This window comes from Strongylocentrotus purpuratus, unplaced genomic scaffold (assembly GCF_000002235.5).
Source record: "Strongylocentrotus purpuratus isolate Spur 01 unplaced genomic scaffold, Spur_5.0 spur5_scaffold_13, whole genome shotgun sequence".
Lineage (NCBI taxonomy): Eukaryota > Metazoa > Echinodermata > Echinoidea > Camarodonta > Strongylocentrotidae > Strongylocentrotus > Strongylocentrotus purpuratus.
Genome location: NW_022145598.1, coordinates 1,738,967 through 1,761,054, shown reverse-complemented (window position 1 = coordinate 1,761,054; position 22,088 = coordinate 1,738,967). Strand labels below are relative to the sequence as shown.

Here is a 22,088-nt window from a genome sequence, read left to right as displayed (position 1 = left end):
TCTCTCCATCGATCCATCTGTCTCCTACTCATGCATTAAACAAATTTGCTGCGTAATTGCATTAAAAAAAAATCAGTCATTTGAGCGGCTAGGATTAAGTCAGGGAGTTCACTAATGAGAAAACTTCATTAGAACCTACTGAATGTTGTAGAGAATGTGAGAGCTAAATACCCATAGTATGAGAGAGAGAGAGAGAGAGAGAGAAAGAGAGAGAAAGAGAGAGAAAGAGAGAGAAAGAGAGAGAAAGAGAGAGAAAGAGAGAGGGAGAGAGTACAAGAAAGAGTCTGGGAGTTTGCTAATGAGAGAGGACTTCATTAGCACATACTGAATGTTGTCGAGAACGTGACAGCACAAATATGATTTAAACGGGAGTGAGCGTTGTGTATTATGAGCTTTGATCTTCATGCAGACAGTGGTTTACACGTTGAAGGTTAGCTGTGGAGGAGGGGGATGGGTTGATTGACGAAGGGAACAAAATGAATTATCAAAAAGTGGGAAATGAAAAGACTTCAATGAAATGAAATTAGCACATGGAAAAATATATGGGGGGGGGGGAGAAGAAGGTTTAAAAAAAACACAGTTACATTGTCTGTCAAGAGCCAGAAAGGCAGTATTTCTTTATGAATTAACATCCTTCTGACTGTCAGCGAAATACATAGAAGAAAGAACCTCATATAAAGAACATCTGATAGGATAGAAAGAGGTCATGATGAAGAATATCAAACAGAAAAAAAGAAAGAGAAAAAGAAAGAGAAAGAGATCGAAAAGAGAGGGAAAAGAGAGGATAAAGAGAGCCGTAGAGTAGAATAAGAAAGACAAAAAACTTCAGGCGGAGGAAGAAGAAAAAAAAGGGATCCAATGCACTTCAGAAGTCTTCACACATCAGCTCTCAATTGCTCCTAATCGCCCAAGATTGAATTCGAGAAGTGCAACGACAGAGCCGAGCCCGGGACAGCCCCCCCCCCCCCCCCAACGTTCGCCTGCACAACGTGAAATACAGAAGTCACGTTTGGCTTGCCCTCCACGTGATCCCAGCTGACAGACTCTGCGTAGTCCTCCATCGGTATGTATTACCCCCATCCAGGCTCTCACGGATCCCCCCAGCTTAAGTTGGAGAGATTAACTACGCTTTGACGCGGCTCAAACGACATTGGATGCGCAACTGCAACATGTCTCCCGTACCCCCTCTGCATTCTTGGAACCGCTAATGCCGGTTGGGATCCGCGACGTGAAACACTTGAAGCGCTTGTTAGATTAGATGATAGGGTTGGTTAATTGATATAAGATGATACACTAGTAGCACTTTCCACTACCCATCATTCTGCACGTTGGTCGGTTAGCTTTGATTGCCCTCAAGATTCCTTTACATCTACCGCTACTTGACATTTAAGCTTCAATCCCACTTTACAGAAGGCTTGACATCACCAATAAATCTTCTGCAAGAGGTTTGCTTCATGTAAGCTTTTCTAGAGTTCTGGTAGTACAATGGTATTCTGTACAAAAGAAACGACTTAAAATGATTCGGAATTGCGTATCATCCAGTAGATGGATAATTTGGACCAGCATATTAAATAAAACTACCTTGTGAAAAACTTGTTAATTATATGACATTCATTGCAAAGCATGGCATAGCTGCCTCATATAAACCAATATGAAACAGACAAGATCTGGTGTAATCTTGCACTTTTTAAAACTGTTCTTATTATTGTTCTTAAAAGGGTATCTTTTTTTCATTTTCAGTTGGTCTATTGTGAGTCTTGACAGAGATTTAATCATTTAAACCAAACTGATCAACAATCCAACTGCTTTCACCTATGTGAAAATGTGAATTACGGTAAAACTTGTCATTCACCAAAGATGACTCCACAAGAGTGTCAGAGCATCATGAGTGGAAATATGAAGTCACGGCCACTTAGACTCCAAGGTCATGCATGTAGGCTCACCCCGCCCGGGTCATATTCTATTACTTTATCCACCCACTGCCTCCCCAAAGTATCTGTTCTTATCCCCATTGCTTGCCGACAGTATCGGTTCTTCAAGTCACGTCGGATTCAACATCCTGTGTCTTTGTACAATCAAATCTGTACGTGGTCATGGTGCTGAGGTCTTGTTGATAAGTCATGAGCTTGTGGATCATAAGGTACCGGGTTTAAATCCATGCCATAGCATTAATGTCCTCAGGCAAGAGATAAATATTTGCCACACTCTACCCAGGCGAAATAAATGGGCTTGCTACAAAGAAATTCCTTGAATGTTTCACGACCTTATGCTGGGGTGGTAATCATAAGCTCATTATTTAGAGGCACATCAAGAAAATTATTTTCACACACTTTGAAAGTCATATGAGTTTTACAAGCATTTATTATTATCTTTATTACATATAAAGACCATTAAAAAGGAAATAGAAGAGCATGCAGGCTGACTTTAAAACACTATTCAATGAGTAACATTTGAGGAAAACAAAGGTCTGTTCTTATAATTGTATAAACGGTCTTTCTATGCAGCTTGTCAATAAAGCAGGTACAGGTATTAACACGCTTTGGCTTAAAAAAACTGACAAATTCAAAAAAAAATTCACTTACCCAACTACGAACTTGTACACACTTCAGCTGAATAAAACTGCCAAAAAAAAACCTCACTTACACAACTACGAACTTGTTATTCCTACAGACATACTGTACATAACACCTTTGCAAATTTCATGGACATTGTTCTTAAGTTTTATGCCTGTATCGTATCTCATCAACATCTAATTTAGTCTGTTTTTTCAGCCACAAGAGCCATTAGGTCAGATCAAAGCACTATTTATGTATGTCATTTACCAGCCCCGTTGTTATTCAAGTAATAATGTAATCATGAAATTGTCAAGGGAAAAGACAAGGAAGAAGAGAGGCACGTTCGTCTCACCTGCACATGTACTGAAGCAGACATGTGTGTGTGGCACATGCCTAAATTTACAACTGCCTCAAAGTCCGTTTCGTACATTAAGTGAATTTACCCTGAGTTAAAAAACACTGACTAGTCCTAACCCTAACCATAAACCTAGTCTGAAACCCACTTGCAATCGTGAAGCATTCCAAATTTTTCTGATGCATTAATATAATAGCAGCAATATCAACTACATCGCATAGAAACCTTGCAAGAACCAACAATGAAAATCATTCCTGCGATCGACAGCTTCGAAATGGAATCAGCAGCCACAAAATAAGATCGGTCTAATCTATTTAAGCTTTACCTCTTATACAAACAGTTATCCTTGCTGAACGCTGGTTAATAAAACTTGATCATCACTTTAAGAGTCACACAAGGTTTGTGTGCACATGTGGCCTCTTTGATAATACTCTGCTTCAATACTATTTGTTGGTTTTCTTTTCAGTTAAGAATTAAAATTTATATAAAAAGGCAAACCTGATTGTTTTTCATATATGAAATATAAAGTTTTGGGCTATGTTCTCTACATTTTTATAGTATTTCCTAAGAAACTTAGACAACTCTCCTTTTATGTTCTTATGGAGGAAAAAAATGAAAAAAGACAACAAATATATTTTTAGGATAATGATAAATTGGGACAAAAGATAGATAAAAACATATTTGGGGGGCTGTATATCACTATTCTTCAGTTAGTTTGAGACTATTTTATTTTGATTAGGGAAATGATATAGGTATATGGCACAAACGTTTGACCATATCCTCCTTGCTTTGATACTATAGATTGATGTTACAACAATTACTACAAGACACTAATGACAGAAATCATCTATTCATACTACATCAAAGTAATGTCTCTTGCATTCAATTTCATATGTGCCTTCTTTAATTCTCCTTATTTTTTTTCTATTTCGCTTAAAAAATGGAAGATGACAGACGAAAGATCAAAAGGCTACTAGAGAAAGTGAAAAGGTTCTGATCACTGTACAGCATTTAAGCTCTCAATCGAAATACATTTGTTTTCTGCTCCTACAACAGTTCACACAAGCCTGATTGATTCTCAACGGATTTCCTTCATTTATCAACAAGGAAGATAAGATCTTATGCAGTTGGATATTAAGAGAGCATATAGACTTTACACACAGCTGGTGAGTATTCTGAGCGCAAGAAGGACTTACCTCCAGGAGCAGATTCAAGATCCTCTCGTGCATGAACTTGTCATACATTTTGGTCTTCTGTCCTTTCCCGAAGCCAGCGAGAGCGCACCAGTTATTAGAACTCAAATAGTTGAGGCTGTTCATACCCGACGTATAGCGCCCAGAATCGGGCGATCCAAAGCGTGGATTGGTAATGGCTGTCATAAGTTTTTTTGTTAAATTTTCGATGTTGCCTTAAGTTATGTTGCACAGGTAGTAAAGCAGCTTTGGTGCTTGTTGTAACTTGGCATTCTTTTTAGATAGAAGTGAATCTGCAGAACGTTTTCAGTTGTATCTGAATTCCTTTAGTTCCAATGATGTCTTGAATCTTGAAAATGTTTGAATAAGAATCTTATATGCAAGAAAATCCAGTTTCTAATGATGACAGAGATTCATCAAGAATTGCTAAGTTCACCAATGACAGACATTTTAGTACAGATCTTCGTTGTAAATGTAGTTCAATTTCAAGCTCCACAAAGTTCATCAGTACTATTCAATGCAGCATTTTTAAAAACAAGGAGCAGCAGGAGTAAAAAAGAGGCAATAAAGAGTTGTCTTTCCAAGAGAAGATCTTTGTTTCTGCAAGCCCTCCGTCCGTCCGTCCGTCTGCCAAGCGGCAGAGCAACCCCAAAGAGAGTTCTTGGAGAGCTTGCTGGTGTACGGAGTTTGCCTGGCAGCTAGCACCCGACAACTGAGCAAGCAAGCACAACAGACTATCAGCTATGCAGCCAGCAACGGAGAGAAAGTGATAGCCGGCGCTTTACTCAGCGACGAGTCGTTTCAATCGTCACTGTTAGCCTAGAGATGATTGTCAGGAGGGAGGGGGGAAGGGGGTCTGGCACGAAGTTACGGGGGAAGGGGGACAGGGGGAAGCTAGCTAGTGTACAGGAACTGTAAGCTCTGGCAAGGTTGTTTATTTTGCAGGGGGATACAGAAACGGAGGGGAAACAAAAGGGAAGTTGAGTTGTAGCTTGAGTCAGCCTACTGTCATGGGTTCTCTCCTACACACGAAGACCTCACAAAGAGAAATCCTGGCCAAATGGGACTAAAATCCCCAAAATGACAGGTCAGTCAACGAATTCCCAGCGGTAGTCTCCAAACTACAAAGCAACAAAGCTTTTTGACGCAATTCTCATAAACAGTGAACTATTTAAGTATCAAATCTAATAGCTTGCACAGCTACATAAATGTATATGTTTGAAAATTATTGATTTTACTATTTTTTGACCAAAAAAGGGAGGAGGGGGTCGCTGTCTGTTCTAGACAGATTGTGTCCAAGTCAACAAAATCGCAACGATATGTGACAATCACGGGACATGCCTCACGTACAGCAATATAATTGTGCATATCCTCTCTCCCTGGCTCTGAAGAACTTCAGCTTGCCCATATATCTGCTTGCACTAGCTGCCTCTTCTCCCTCACACAGCGATATACGTACAGGGAGCAAGACCTTGTTGTATCGGCTTCGATTCCTCACTGTTTCTTATCAAGTTCTTTGCATAGATCAAGAAGCCTCAAACAAATCAACTTGCATACGTTCAGTGATCCATTATTCAGACATGGAGAGAATCAGAATCATTATACTTGGATCTATACAGTGAAACCTGTATATAAAGACCGCCCAAGGGAGACAAGAACAGTGGCCTTTCTAGGCAGGTTCTATTAGTACATACTTCATTGAGAAACACTACTCAATAGGAACGAAAACGTGAAGTTCATAGACAGGTGGTCTTTCTATATACAGGTTGTCACTAAAGCAGGATCTCACTTTATTAGCAAATACAGTTTCTTCAATGTGTTATCCACAGGTAACTACAATGCACACAATCAAATGCAATCACATCGTGACAAAACAATCCTCTATAGTGAATAGTCCATGGTCTTCACAAAAGAAAATACTTAATTTTTTTGCTAAGGCTACCAGGTTACAACCGAAAATGTTAGATTTTGAAGAAAATATCAAATCATAACAGATGTAGTCAGCGATGGATGCAAAGAAATTAATACCAATGACGAGACGGAAACGACGACACTCCCCCGCTGAGTCCAGTACGAAACAGTTAATCCACATCCACCTTCGCTATCGCTAATGACGTAAGCTTAAAGGCCGAACAGGTAGGCTGCTAATGAGCTCCTAAACAACAACATCACTAGTTATCACGTGGCTATACAACCAGATGAGCATACTCTCCTTGAAGTCGTTAGCGAACAAACTTAGTGTTAAGGCCTCTTGATTTCTCTGTCTCCCTCTCTCTCTCTCTCTTCTGCTCTTTCACCAATCACGTTTCAAAGTCACATTTCCACACTCACGTTGACTGAAAGCACGTTGCGTGGAAGCTCATTACAGAGAGATGAAAGAGATGAGAACATCATCAAATTAATTCTTTGTCTCAACTGCCTACTCAGAACAAAAGAGGGTTACGTCAACTGCTACTTAACAGTGCAACTGCGCAGATCAACTACCTGTGTTAACAATTTCCACCACTATTAGCCAGTATCAGCGATTTCTCGTTTCATTAGCACATGACACACGTCATTGACTCGATTGATAATCCATTAAAGTGCGTCAGAGCTCGGAAGATAACGCTGTTTGCTATGGCTTGGACTGTATGCCTTGAAGATAGAGCCTATAGAAGGATAGCAGTCAAAGGTCTCCATCTTCACAAAGTCTTATCAAGTAATCCATTAACAAAACCCCGCAAGAAAAACATGCAATTTCATGAACTTCGTTCTACGAATGTGGAATTCTGGAGGGGAGGGAAGAGGAAATTAATAGCCATTTCTAGTTATTGAAAACAGGGTGAAATCCAAATATGAAGTTTCTAGACAATGAGTTGGCTTAGGTTTGGTTCAACCCATGTGTATTGATTCTATTACATTAACTGCGTTTAGTATCATTACTGGTAAAATGTCAAAGTGATAAGCAAACAGGTTTCATTCTCATTGATAAAAAATGTTTTAAAAACTGAACGAAATGATGCTCCAACTTACCCTCCAATTTGAGAAGGTTTTGGGCATCCCAGGGAAACCCTCTATCATGGCTACATGATCTCAATCCAAGGACAGAACTAACTCAGCAATAAAAATTCATTCACAATATCACTGGTCAATTAAGACAGATCTAATAAGAAAACCCCTCAAGTTTGAAACTCATCTATTTGCACGAACCAGCATTCGTCCATGTTATACGATACCTCGTTTGGAAATTACTGGTAGAAACTTCTTAATGATGCAATCAACAACAACATTCCTGTAACCTTGTATAGTGAAGGGAGACATACAGCCTGGCTATTTCTAAGAAATAGCTGCTAGAACAAAATAAACAGATTAACATGATATATACATTCCTGTATTTTATTGCTCAAAGGAAGGTTATATTACACGATCGTTCACATATTTTAATGTAACCCTTTGTATACTTTAGATTTCATAGGCCATTGTAAATTTTGTAATGGCACAGATTTCTAAGAAAGATCTTGTTACTATATTCTTGTGTTTTCTTTTTGATTTTTTGTTCATGAATGAATGTGGAAAGTAGATTTCAAAGAACAATTTCTTGAAATATCTTCATATGCATAATTAATTAGATGATAATATAATATTCTTCTTGTTGCTGTTATTACACCCGAATGGTAATAATAGGAGTCATGTCCAGATGGCCTCCTGTCCTGTGGCCATCCAGGTGAAACCTCACAGATCACAGGCCTTGTTCAGATCTTGATGGTCATGCACTGCTAAAGGGATGATTGCTCAGGGTCACGTAGCGTATCCCTCAAGTAATGCGTAGTCTGAGTGACATCACTGAGTCAACGCATCAATCGCTCAAGGTCCTCATGTGGGATAGACCGGAAGTTGGACCATGGGCCTTATAGTAGGTCCATGGTTGGAGGCAGATCAGTGAATAGCCGAGTAGTGGCTATATTTTGTTGTTGGAAGGGGGGGGGGTGGGGTAGGTATAGTGTTTTCCAAGAGTGAAAATTAAGCATTTGTTGAATTGACTGCAGAGCAATTCTCTTGCTGAAGCATGTGCTGTACAGCCGATTCTGTAGAATGCTGATTCAAATGCGTGACCTCTATGGCCTACATTTACAGTTTTACACAAATGTTTTTATGGGCAATATGCTGGTACCAGCATATGGTTATAGTCATTGGCATAACACAAACAACAACAGGGATATAATAAATAATTCACAATTATATTGAATTCAAAACATGCATAATAAATTGAAAAAATATACAAATTAAGTTCAGACAATACAAACCTAAGCCTATACATTTAACAATCTTCATAATGATTGGTAGTATTTGTTTGCTTTTGTTTGATGGGAGGGGGGGGGGGGGGTTCTGGTGAAATTCTCAGTTTTTATGTTTGCATGATCTCAATATTCATTTTTTGATTCAGAAAACATTTTTGTTAAAATTTGTCTCAATCAGTTTTTTTCTTTTCCTCTTTCCACGTTAATATTACAGTCAACATGTATAGGGAGACTACTATTATTCTACACAGGGCACATACATTTTTCCATTAAATTGTCTTTCTCATTCAAACATGTATTGCTTTGCCAACCCATTATAGAGCCCACCTGCTAGATATAAAGACTGCATATCGGATCTCCCTGCAGATGGCTTTCTTTATGTGATTTCAATGAGGGGGCTATTTATTATTCAATGTCATTTCCTCACTATACAAGCCTCCTGTTTGATTGTAATTTCCATGTTCGACAGCTAGGTCTCCTTTGATAAATGTAATGCTTCCTGGGAGAAATTTCAATTATTTAAACATATTTGTGGCTTATACACCCAGTAAATAAGATCGATTGATTGAACTGTAATCCTGTTTTACTTTCATTTCCACAAAAAAATAAGTATTAATCAAAATCATATTCACTCTTCGCATTATTTACCATAGTCACGTTTAATGTATCTACAGGTGTAGGTATTTATAGATTTCCTGTACATCTGTATGATGGTATAAGCACAAACCTCTCATCACTGAAAAGATAATACTTATTTTAAACAATATGAACGGAAAAATAGATGTAAACATGACATTAAAACAGCGTTGAAGATCGATACTACTGACATTTTTGGTCTGGCACTCATTGCACTCATCAGGGTAAATTGCAAGAATGAACAGAAAGACAAAATCCAAGCAATATAAACGGGGAAAAAAGAAGGGCTCTGATTGGCTGCCAGGCTTAACAGAGTGTTTTTTTAAACATTACTGCAGAAATTCATCAAAAAGAAAAAAGATCTACAATCAAATGTGACCGAGTATCAGTTAACCGCTGCTGAATCCAGGGATATATTTATCACCTAAACCACATCCACATGATTCGCAAATGAAATCCAATTAAGTAATAAAAGTCTTTTCCTCTAATTAAGATGTTTATAGAAGACTCTAGGAGGGGAGGGGAGGGGAGGGGAGGGGAGGGGGGGGGGGGGGGAGGGGGGGGAGGGGGGGGGGGGGGGGGGGAGGGGAGGGTGCAGGGGGTATAAAATAGAGAAAAATGCCAATGCTCATCAACATTTGAATAGCCAGATGCCCAATTTTGGGCAACTTTCTTTCAGAGACTCATTTATTTTAAATGGTTATGCTTACCTATGCATGAATGATATGATTCTGATTGCGTATCATCTTAAAGAGGAGTAATTATGTTTATTTTGATATATAAAAATAAGTTTATATTAAATATTTATTTGAAAATCTTCGCTCTAAACATTGTCCACTTTAATTATTCGCTGAGTGTAGTATGACTTATAATTTAACATAAACAGGCTATTTGAATAGACTTTCCACAGGATGAGGCAGAAGAAAACCCGGTCCTGCTAAATGCTAAATGCTGCAATACATGTATTGTTATTCAAATTTGCATAGTAAATCCAGTGTCATTTGCTTTTCAGATTTGAATCACAATTTAAATTGAAGACAGCGATGAAAGTTAGTCTGTAGGCATATATTCATACACTGTACTCAGCAAAAAAAGAAGAAAGTGGACCCCCGGCCCCCCCACTCAGGTTTCAAAATGACCGCATGCGTGTTGCCAAAATGTCCTTTTCGTAACAAAAGAAAAAGGTCGAGCCGTATTGACTTTACACACCGGACTTTTGCTGAAAAGGGGGGTGCGGAAAAAGGCTCGTATACAAAAGAAAAAGGTCGAGCCGTATTGACTTTACACACCGGACTTTTGCTGAAAAGGGGGGGTCGGTTGGAACACGCATATGCGTACCCTAAATAACACTGAGTGGGGGGGCCGGGAGTGGACCCTATTTAAATTGACACTGTAACACAATTCCTAAAGCCCTGAACAGAGCCTAGCTCTGTCAGTCTCTGGCTGTGTCTGGAGCAGCTAAAGTACAGAGCCTATGCAGTATGCTGTCAGCATAGTCTCATAGCGCAGACACTGTTACACACAACAAAGGGCGCGTTCATGCTTGATTTTGAAGGTAGAATGAGCGATCTGAAACGCTCATCGTAAACGCTCATCGTGATCGCAGTTCCACGGTGTAGTGTTCATGCTAACTTCTCTGGCTCCACAAGGCAATTCTTCCTGTGTGGCCCTAATTGGTCTTCCAGCTGGATTCGCAAACCTTCACTGTGCATGCTACGTAGACCCACTAGAGGTCAGTCCGTTGACCCCATTTAAACGCGTTTACAAATTGTAAACGCATCTTTTTGTGAGTTTACGATCGGCGATCGTGATCGCCGTTTTTCGGTGATTCTACAAAAGTGAGCTAAGACGCAACCGTGTTTTAAACTAAACGCGTAACAGATGCCTGATTCTGGCCAGAAAAAGTGAAGCATGAACACGCCCAAAGATCAAGGGTTCTGACTGCAAATTGCATTAAAACCTATGCAAAGTGTGCATGAGTATTACTCAATACTCTCATAAATCATTAAAATACAACTGAATAATTCCGTTGCCATGTATTCTTCGCTGGAGCAAGTGGACTCATAGTTGCTAGGGAATAACATCACCTTGAAAACAAACATTAAAGAGGAACATCTCTCGTAAGTGCTCTAACATTGGATCAGATGACAATTGCTCTGAGCGCTTTTAAAGGGGAATAATGAAAGCAGAAAATAAGCTGCTCTGCATGCGTTAACACAGAAGCATGGAGAGTCACTTGACAGAAAAAAGCATTAATTTTAATCATTTTGAGAGCAAGCATTTACACAGCAAAAACTGGTGAAATTCTGCCGACGTTTAAATAAAAAAATTTCAATTTGGGTTTGTCATGTTTACTAGTAGTTGCTTAATAGAAGCTTCCAATGAAACACCGAAATGTGAGAAAAATCAATGATTTTTGCTTGCACTGTAAATGCAGTTATAATCTCTTTAATCTTTCATCCCTGCAGACATAACGTATTCAGAAGCTCTGTCCTTGTGCTAATATATTCCAACAGACTACAATATTAGACATAACATTACAAGAATCTTTTTGAAAAGAAACCAATGTAATTCCTCCACGTTCTCCCCTCTTCCTTCTCATTTTGAATAATTAAACAAGGACATTTTTTATGATGGGCAAAAGATCGATTAATCCTATTACTTCTCACAGGGACCCTGAATGGGCATCGAAGATCATTGTATTGCGACCCATTTTGTCAAGCCATGTTTTATTAACATTCCTTTCATGATGTCTATTGTACAACTTCCCTTTTCTTTCACGCTTGAAAAATAGATCAGTAGAAACAGATCAGTAACCTTGAAGCTTGTAAAGGGAGGTTGTTCAATAACCCTCAGCTCTACTCATTAAACAGGGACTAGGGGTGACCCCCTCCCCATCCAGCTACTTCAATAATCACTGTAGCTAGTGTAGGCTGTACTCTAGCCTTCCATGTAGCCCCTTTTTTGTTCTTGTGTGGGGTGTGGGACCTGTTCAATTAGTTCCAAGTTATTATATGCTGCTTATAAGTATCTGCTTGCATGGTGATGTAGATATACAGCAGGCTTGCAGTTGCACCATGTGGGAGAGGGGGGGGGGGGGATTGTTCGTCAATTGAAAGAATGCCCTCAACATAGCAGACAACAATCTAATAAATTGTGCCCCTCTAGCTCTACTTCCTTCTACCCCCCCCCCCCTCTTTCTCTCTCTCTCTCTCTCTCTCTCTCTCTCTCTCTCTCTCTCTCTATTTTGATTTCTCCCTACCTACCTACCTATCTGTCTCACACGAAATTCTCTTCAATCAGCATACAAGTACATGCAAATTATGTTAAACACATTTTGTACAAACACTTGACTCATAGAATTTTAGGAGCCCTTTCATCCCAACATAACAACTTTGGGGGATTACCTCATAATACTGTCCAAGCATGTCGATAATACAGAAAAAATACAAGGCCTAATATTGGAGTTTTGGCATCGAGAGTTGAACACTTTCTCAACTTTGCCCGAAGATGCTACTCCCTCGCACCTACGAAGATGACGTAAATACCCTCTAACCATCCTAGACAATAACCGTACGTCATCCCTTCAACGCCACATCATCCCCCTTGTCTAGCTCAAAGGCAATATAGTCAGAAAGATGGGGGTAATATTGACAACAAATTAATCCTCTCTAAGCCCTGGAAGAAGAGAGAATGTGTTCCTCGCTTCAGGTTCTGATGGTTTCTCTTCAGTTCTTACGCCTCATCACTAGTCGAGTGGGTGGTGCCAACACTTAACACTTTCCAAAAACACATGTCTACAAATAGTCTGGAGTCATCAGCTAAAAAAAACAAAAATCATATTTTCTGACCTTTTTTTGGCTGGACAGTGGACACCCCAAACATACAAAGTATGCTATCTTCTAATTCAATTGTCGCTCTAAAATTGTTGACATTTCTTGGAGTTTAAAAAAGCGTTAATTATTTAAACAGACCAGTTTTCTGATGTTTTCAAAATCATGAGTGTTTCTGCATTTAATTAGTTGGAAAACAGTTCTCCAAACAACAAAATACATCTGTTTAGGGATTATGCTTGTCAACTATTTCATAAATTATGTAAAATAATATCTCAGACAAGCTTAAGGCAATGGGTACGGTAAACAAACTTTTGTCAAAATGCAAAGATGAAGGACAAGTATTTACGTGAATATTCTCCTTCAGATTTTGATAACAATTTACCCAAGAGAGTTATCTTCAAGCTTTCATTCAATATTACCGGATATGTCACAACAGAGTTCATATTAAACAGGTACTGTCACTAATGTGTTTAGGAAGATGTCATTCACACTCTAAATGAAAACAGGAATTCTGCAGAGTTAAACAAAGTAAAATTAAATACGGACCCCTTCTAAAAACAGATTCTAGGTCAATACCTAGGGCTCCTGTCAAGGGCTCCTGCTTTACAAAATAATGAGGATTTAAACAAAACTGTTCCTAATTTGATGGCTCATCATCGTTTATTCTGTATATAACCTGCCTCTCTATAGCAGAAAACCTGTAGAAAGACCATTTGTCTTCGTTGATGCTCTTGTTTCTTTTTGAAACATGGATTAATGGAAATCTGTGTACAGAGACCACCTGCATTTCATTCTGTAAAGACCACTTTTGTGTCTCCCCTGGGTGGTCGATCTTACACAGGTTTCACATTAATATTAATACCTACATTATACTTTTGTTTAAACACTACTCTCAGTCAAGGGAGATATGCAAAGTGGTCTTTAGAGGCAGGTTGTCTATCGTCTCGATATAGACACTCTAGTTTTAGTTTGTACAGGTTTCAATATGAAATAATAACAAAGGGAAACAAAATAAGTGGTCTCTATCGCCAAGGGGTCACTAAAACTGGGTCAACTATATGTCCAATACTAGAATGCCAGGAGTGTCATTATGTCCTACATGTGACTTTGTAAGTGTTACACAAGCAGTCACTTTTTCTTACTCCTGATCTCTGACATAACGTTTGAACAAAAAGCTTCCACTCTATGGGGGCTATGCTTGAGAGAATCCTGGAGGAAGGGGGCCTGGAGTCATGCCATGAATACGATCTATACAGACTTCATAGGATTATCCTAATTCTTCTCCATCCTATCAGAGGGGATTAGCTAACAATGGCTGTACCTAAAGACTTCTTTAGGAGAGTCAGGCTCAAATGATACAAAATCAATCCTTAGTTTTCAGTGTTAAAAGATTAAGAGGAAAAACAAGTGAAGGGTATCTAAACAATAATAATCACAAGTCAGTCACTGTGTAATCCTAAGAATTCCCTAACTGGTCAAGATGTAATGATGACCGGAGTCCATGGTTGGTGACCAGACATATACCGGTATGCATTGTTTGGTTGTTATAGGGTTAAAATTGGGATTAGGATTACAGTTAAAGTTCATAGGGTTAGAGTTTGGGAGAGGTTTGTTTGAAGGTATAGGTAATTTTGCCTCTGATTCCAAACAAAATAACAAAATCTTGGATTTAATAAGCTCATGCTGCAATCTTAATTATAAACAACGTTTATTAGGTCATACATGAATCCCATGACTTTTTACAAGCCAATCATATGTTTGATTATCAAGATGTTTATGATTGGAATTCTAAATTTCAATAACCATTTTCCCAACTGTTTTTTAAAACACTACAGTCTATTCGGGAAAATCAGTATGGTAAAAAAACGGTCACTCAAGATTTTTACTTTTTTGAAGCACTTCATGATCATTTTGAGGACAAATTTTGTTTAGGGCTTCAATGTTACACCATATCACAGACATTGATAACACGTAGGGCCATGCATCTCAAATTATTAAAACTGGAAACATTGTTTAACAATGCCTTTAGGTAACCCTGTAAGTTAGGGCTTTGATCGGATCGGAAGATCGGAGCGAAACCCTTGCACCTGTGATCAGTATCGGCAAAAATAATCAGCGAAAATTGTTAAGTTTTGGGCTATCAAATGCTCAAAAAAATTCATGGCTGGGATAATTTTGTCATTTGGAGTTGTTGTAGACCATGTTTGTTGATATTTAGTGCCTTTTCATGACTTTGAAATTAATAATATTGGTCTAAGAGAAGAGGCAATACCTGCGGGCCGCCGTCTTGGATTATAATGTAGGTCTAGGCATGCTGATTCTGCTGATTTTTTCCCGATCATTTTCATTGATCAGCGATCGGGAATTATTATCCGATCGCCCCTGATCGGCTCAAGATCGGCCCCCGATCATCGGATCATCGGATCATCGGATCATCGGATCAGTTACAGGCCTACCTTTAAGTACCTAAAACCAAGAAACACTAACCCTAATCCTGTATACTTCTGAGAAAATACAGCCCTGAACGATGTTGGTGCAGTGTCATGACACCTACGCTTATTGGGTATCAGAAACATCACCTGACGAAACGATTCGCTTAAACTGGCAAAGAAGGGATGGGTGAGGATTAGAGTGGATGGATCATAATCAATACATCCCATTGACCACTTGGAGTGATACACTTTACGTTCTATTCACCTGGATACGTCCCGATGGGGTTCAGCCATAGCAGCAATTCCACATGGACACTTCAGGAATGTGTTACTAACTTATTAGGCATGTTCACACGGAAGAGTGGTAGTTTTTAACATGAATTTTGCAAAACCTTGAAGTTAAAGATGAAGTTGAGTTCTGGTCATGCAATTGCATTGTGAAAGAAACGGTGTGGAATCGACCAGAAAAGGTTGATCATCTAGCATATAAGAATTTGTGTGTATTGCAAGGTTCTGGAATCATCAAAATACTAAGAAATTTGGCCTAGTCTTGGTAAAGTTACAAACACTGTACACAGAAAGATGTATATGGGACTACATGAGCACGTGGCGTAAAAATCCCACCCCCGAGTTTTACAATGTTACTTGACATATTTAGAATATGAAGGCATTTGAAGAGCCATGCTTTTCAGGGAACATGTCTTATCTGATGTTCTTCCACACTTACATAATAAGAATGATAACGCTCACAAATTATTTTTCACCTCTTCCCAGAACTCAACCTTCTCTTTAAAAACAATGATCATGGTTGACAAGGGTTCACATGGGACCAAAACAACGAGAATTACAAGTTTTTAACTTCATGTACAAGCAGTCATTTTGACTACACCATACATGCTGGCATGACATTGAAGTTAATTCCCTCCACACAGCATGTAACTAAAAAAATAACTATTACCGGTACTCAAATTCATTTTGGTGTCCTCCTCATACTTATAAAAACTAAGAATCTCTCAAAAAGCTTAAGGGGATACAGTGCATTTTTTAAATGCTCTTACACAAAAATTCAAAAAGAATGGAAGAATCTCTTCTAGGGTTTATAATAATGTTAAGCCCCCAAAAGGAATCTGTAGACCCTAATCCCCCCCCCCCCCAAATATAAATATTTGGTAGCTGTACGAATGCTTTCTGCTGGGTGCACAATAGTATTACAGGATCCATAATTCTTTTAAAGCTTATTTTAAGCAGTAACATACCTAGACCTTTCAGTATGTCTGGTGTGAGGTGATCTGACTAGATTAAAAACGATATCAATCAATACAAACTCTACACAGTTTGACCTTTCGAGGTCATTGATTGCAATTCATCAATACATTCTTTCACGGCTGAACACTTTCTTTTCACTAGGTCCGTCATCATCAGCTTCAGTTTGCAGAAGAGTTTGCCGAAAAGCCTGCTATTTCCGATTCTGGAAATTAACCCGATCACGACATAGCGGGCTATTTGGCCGGTGAAGATGCAAATAGTGGGCTTCGGAAATCTTCCCAAGATATCTTGGACTAGTTTGCGAAATAGCCCGTTATATGTCCGGTCCATCTTCACCAGCCCGAAGACTTGCACTATGCGCAAACACTGAGCAAAATTTCTTGAGCTTGAGTTTGGAGCTGATGAAGACGCAATTTGTAACTTCGGGCTAATTGTCAGAATCAGAAATAGCGGGCTATTTGGAAAACTCAAGCTGATGGGGACAAGCCTACTGTATCCGCACAGCAGGGGTCATTTTAATGACAACCTCCCTGCCACTATCAACTGACCACTCCCACTGAGCAATGGTCAGGCCACTGGCAAGTGACCCATAAGGCTTACTTATATTTAGTTATGAAAATTGCAAGTAAAACATGATGGGATAAAAAATTCTTTTCATCAAATGAACTTGAATGTATCAATTATTTTGACAAGGTCGTAAGAGTAGTTGAACTGTTTCAAGATTAATCTTAGAATGTAGGAAAACATAGCCATAAAAATTATTTTGAAATGTTTGAAGAAAGACTGGAAAACATCATTTTCAGCTTAAAAAGGAAACATCAAATATTTTGCTGGCCATGTACTACATTTTTCCAGAAAATTTGTAAGTACTATGAAAGCTTATACTCCACTCCAAATTCCAAAACGAGTTACGCTACTGATTTCATTCAGAATCGTGTTCGCGTGTGTATTTGGGCGCGTTCATGCTTGATTTTGAAGGCAGAATGAGCGATTTGTAACGCTCATCGTAAACGCTCATCGTAATCGCAGTTCCACGGTGCACTGTTCATGCTCACTTCTCCAGGCAATTCTCCTTGGGTGGCCTTTAGCTGGATTCGCAAACCTGTGTGCGCATGCTACTAGAGGTCAGTGCGTTGACCCCATTTAAACGCGTTTACAAATTGTAAACGCATCTTTTTGTGAGTTTACGATTGGCGATCGTGATCGCCGTTTTTCGGTGATTCTACAAAAGTGAGCATGAACGCAATCGTGTTTTTAACTAAACGCGTAACAGATGCCTAATTCTGGCCGTCAAAATCAAGCATGAACGCGCCCTTTGCATCTTTTACTGAAACCAGGCAGTGCAGGAGTTAAGTCATAATTTTGCTTCATTCTTCTTTGTCTGGTATTATTAATTACTGGTATAGCGTTCAATTAATCTTAAATGCCTTCAATGGACATCTTCGACACACCCGGAGGACAATGTTAACAAATTTATCTCTAAAACACAGAGCGCATAATCCCCTTCACAAGCATCATTTCGCAATGCACATGGACCAATAAAAATGACACTTATAATTTTACGAGTTGGATTCTATTAGGTAAGAAGCCCCCCCCCCCAAAAAAATAAAAAATAAATAAAATAAATAAAATAAATAAATAAAATAAATAAATAAATGAATAAATAAATAAGTTAAATTGAAAAAAAAGAAATACCCCCATCATGAAAAATCATCATTCAAAAGAAAACAGGAAAAGAATTCTTATAAACAACAGCACGTTATGCTCACATTCAAAGTTCTCTCATTTCCAAGATGAATATCTGCACACAACAATTGTTTGTAAATCATCTATATTACAATTTCTATTTGATGCCATGCAGGCCACTGTTCATTTCCTTTTTTTATATGTTGTCTGTATTCTAGTAGGTTGTGAATGTGAAGAGAGCTAGATAAGATCTTGTGATTACCACTTAGAAAATAATCTAAACATCAAAATCCCCTTCTACACGTGCCTGAATTCTATTTGGCTAATCGATGAACATTACTCCACACACGATACTAAACCACATGCCAGCCATTACTCAGTTTCAACATGGATGAATACCACGCAGTATGAGTCATCTATTGAAGTGGTATTTGAAAGGTGGTTTTCCCTTTCTTTCTTTCCCACAGATTAAGCAAACATTGTCTACATTATTCTCGGTTTCTCAACCATAGTGTAAAGTGATAGCAACCGTTTTGTGGTTGGTTTTGTAAAATGTCTACTTGTGACTGAGGTGGGAGTATCAAAACAACTCAAGCAGGAAAATAGAATATCCGTCAATAACGATGGATTGGAAAAAACATAATCCTACAATTTTCAACGCTAAAAAAGGTGGTTTGGGGCTTATTTTGGATTGAAAAGTGAAAATTATTTATTAATGCTGCAATGATGCCCTTAGTTTATGCTACCCCTTATTTATGCTGCCCTTAATTCATGCTGCCCTTTATTTGTGTTGCCCTTAATTTGTGTTGCCCTTAATTTATATATGATATAGGCTCTTCCATATCCGTAGGCTATAAGGATAAGGAAATATCTTTTACACTTTTCAAAGAATTGGAATATCTCAAGTTCCATGCAGTGATAGAAACTCACACTAATCTGAAAAGGAGAACTTCTACAAAAGCTAAGAAATAACTCTAAACACAAAGAGCAATATGTGCAGGAAAAAAAAATTGAAAAAGAAGATGAGAAATGTTATTTCAGTCACGGCAAAAGCCAAGATTTGAGACTATCAATTCGTCAACAAACAAAGATAGAGAGCACTCGGAAGTCAAAGTCTTGTTGACAGAGCCCAGAACTATGTCATCCAATTCACACTGTTTACCCCCACGACCTTTGACCCCAGCGGGGGAAAAAATACGAAACCAGGTTCCAACGCAGTTGAAATATTGAATGGCACACGCTATATACCCCCTCAGCGCTGCTATATGCTTGGTTTTATAGTACTCCGCATACCATCATGTGCATGTGTCGTTTATATGGTTCATTACTATGTTGGCAGAGCTACCATCTAATATTACACACAACATTTTTTTTTTTAATAATTTTTTTTAAACCACAGAGTCACAGAGGGAACTCCTTTTTTTTTATAGAAAGAAAAATAATCATCATTTTGACATTTTGGTTTTGAATTTTAGAGTATATACTGATGCTATAAAAGCAACATTTAAGAGGCTAAGAGGAGTGTTGTTCTGATTATGAACGGTGAATGCATTTCAGATAAGTAGTCGCAGATGAGGGATACAATGAACTTATATGTTGTCTCCTTAATGCTAGAAGGGCCTTATCTATTTCACTTTTACATAGAGTTAATATCCTTCTCGCTCTTAGCAGACAATGAATTACATTTTCAAATTCACAGAAGAAACCTGTCATAGCTGCAACATATCGTCCCTATTTTCACGAAGTGACGGTAGTGAGGAAAATCTGCACGCAAATTGTATGCGATTTTCATTCACTACCGTCACTTCGTGAAAATAGGGACGATATATACAACCACCTTGCCCATTGAAACTTGAATACATTATGTCCGTTCAGAGCCAGAAGGGCATTAACTTTGTGTTAATTGAAAGTACCGGTATATGAGTTAACAGTACTCTTCTGGCTCCAAATGATACAGTCTGCTGAGACTGAGAGTCAGACCCCTAGTCAGACCCCTAGTCAGAGCCTAGTAGGACCCCTAGTCAGACCCTAGTCGGACCCCTAGTCAGACCCTAGTCAGACCCCTAGGGGATGTCGTTTTACGCGGCAATGGCAGGTTCACCAAATATCAAACAATTTCAATTTAATGATTTTATCACAGCCATATTCTTGATATATTATATTCAAAGACAAAGTGCTCTAAATATCTTGTAGTAAGTTAGAATTTGTTTGAAAGAAATGAAAGTGCTTGAACTGTACACTCGGCACTTGACAAGCATAAGGTACAATATAATACGCAAACGGCAGTCTGTACTATACTGGAAGAAGAATAAGAAGAAGTAGGTTAAACAGATTTTGATATACTCACAGGAATGATGCATGTACCCATGAGGGTCTCGGACTCTCGTCTGGAAGAACTTGACTATCACCATTCAGTCGGTAGGCTACTCTTTCACCATCCCTTGCGCTTACTGTGTAACTCCCCCTAAAATCCCTACCGGTACCCAATCAACACTTTCAGTTTAGTTCCTCCAAAGTCTCGGCATGTAATAATCACCATACGCTCACTCACTCCTTGGGATTCCTACCAGTCTGTCTAAATGAGAAGAAACCAATCTCGTTGCGAAAGAGGAAATAGAAAGGTTGTAAACGCTCTTGTCTGCGGCTTCAACTCAGATAGGGGATTCCGTCGCTTCCATTAGAGTAATTAGAACTCAATCAAGTGATCGATACCAGGTCTTAAAACGATAATCACAAGATTTTACTTTTGATACATCAATGAATCAAAGCAATGGACAAATCAATCTTTCTTGAGCCAACGTTTCACGCTAAAACCTTCCGGAAATGTCCAATGGAGGAATGTTGATTAATTATCATTTTAGGTGTAATCCAAGAAAAAAAGAGGAAGAACTCTGCATTCTGGTCAGAAATGTTGAGGGTCAACTCATCAAATTTCTGTCTAGCTGAGACCACAGCTCACTACAAAATGACAAGAAATGTCGGTGGAATAATATTTGCACCAGAATTCTAATACTCTGTTAAGGATCCTTGACTGCTACAGGTAAATAGGAGAAATATGAGGGTTCCTCTTGCGCTAACTTCATGTACGTCAAATAATAAAAACTTCAATGATTTCTCCGAAGTGTGAATGCTGTGACCTACATGCACTTCCCAGGCTACCAGCACTATTGTTAACGGCAATGCTAAGTCAAAACAAACAAATAATCATATGCAGAACAGACCTTTTTGGAAGGTGATGTTATTATATTACACAGAAGCTCCAATGTTATTCCACTTACAGCTTCCTTATTCCTTTCTCCAAGCAGATGACATCCAAAGATCTAGTTGTGTCTCACAGGTTGTACATCCAAACAAGCGGGAGTATAAGACCAGCTAGAAGCTCATCCTCAAAATGAGTTTACGAAGAGTAAGTTGTCTTCAGATTAGTTGAAAATGTCAAGTTCATGATATTGTGAAACACAAAACAAGATGCAATGCAGAATTCCAATCTGAGATATATCCAAATAAAACTGTAGTACAAAAACGTCAGTTTACAGATCCAGAATTCCTTACCGATGATCGAAATGGTAGATAGGCATCTGTGTTGCACACTACCGATACTCCACCTGAACACTTCTCAATTAACACCGAGCCTGGCCTTGCGTATCTGTATCACTGATGATCAACGGGACCATAAGAGTCGTTTGCGCATTCCTCCCGACACCCCGTCGTTTAAAGTCATCCGTCGTTAAACTGAGAGAGCTAGGATGGAGAGGACTCGATCCTCCTGCCGATCTTGATGGGAGAGTTATGGGATGTTGTTCGGCGGCGATTGTATCCCCTGCTGACGGATGCGGCTATATTACGATAGAT

General features: G+C 38.8%; 1 protein-coding gene across 2 annotated transcripts in view; it reads right to left on the bottom strand.

Moving 5' to 3' along the window:
• The window catches only part of LOC115922934, a 71,071-nt gene extending 49,609 nt beyond the window's left edge, over positions 1-21,462 (bottom strand). The window contains exon 1 of one of the 2 annotated variants that reach the window (XM_030982682.1): positions 20,584-21,462. In XM_030982682.1, the coding sequence (XP_030838542.1) occupies positions 20,584-20,604 (21 nt within the window). In that variant the 5' untranslated portion in view covers positions 20,605-21,462. Of the gene's footprint in view, positions 1-4,106; positions 4,311-20,583 lie in introns of those variants that run through there. The other variant, XM_030982681.1, reaches the window with a different exon arrangement.
• Positions 21,463-22,088: the final 626 nt, after the last annotated feature.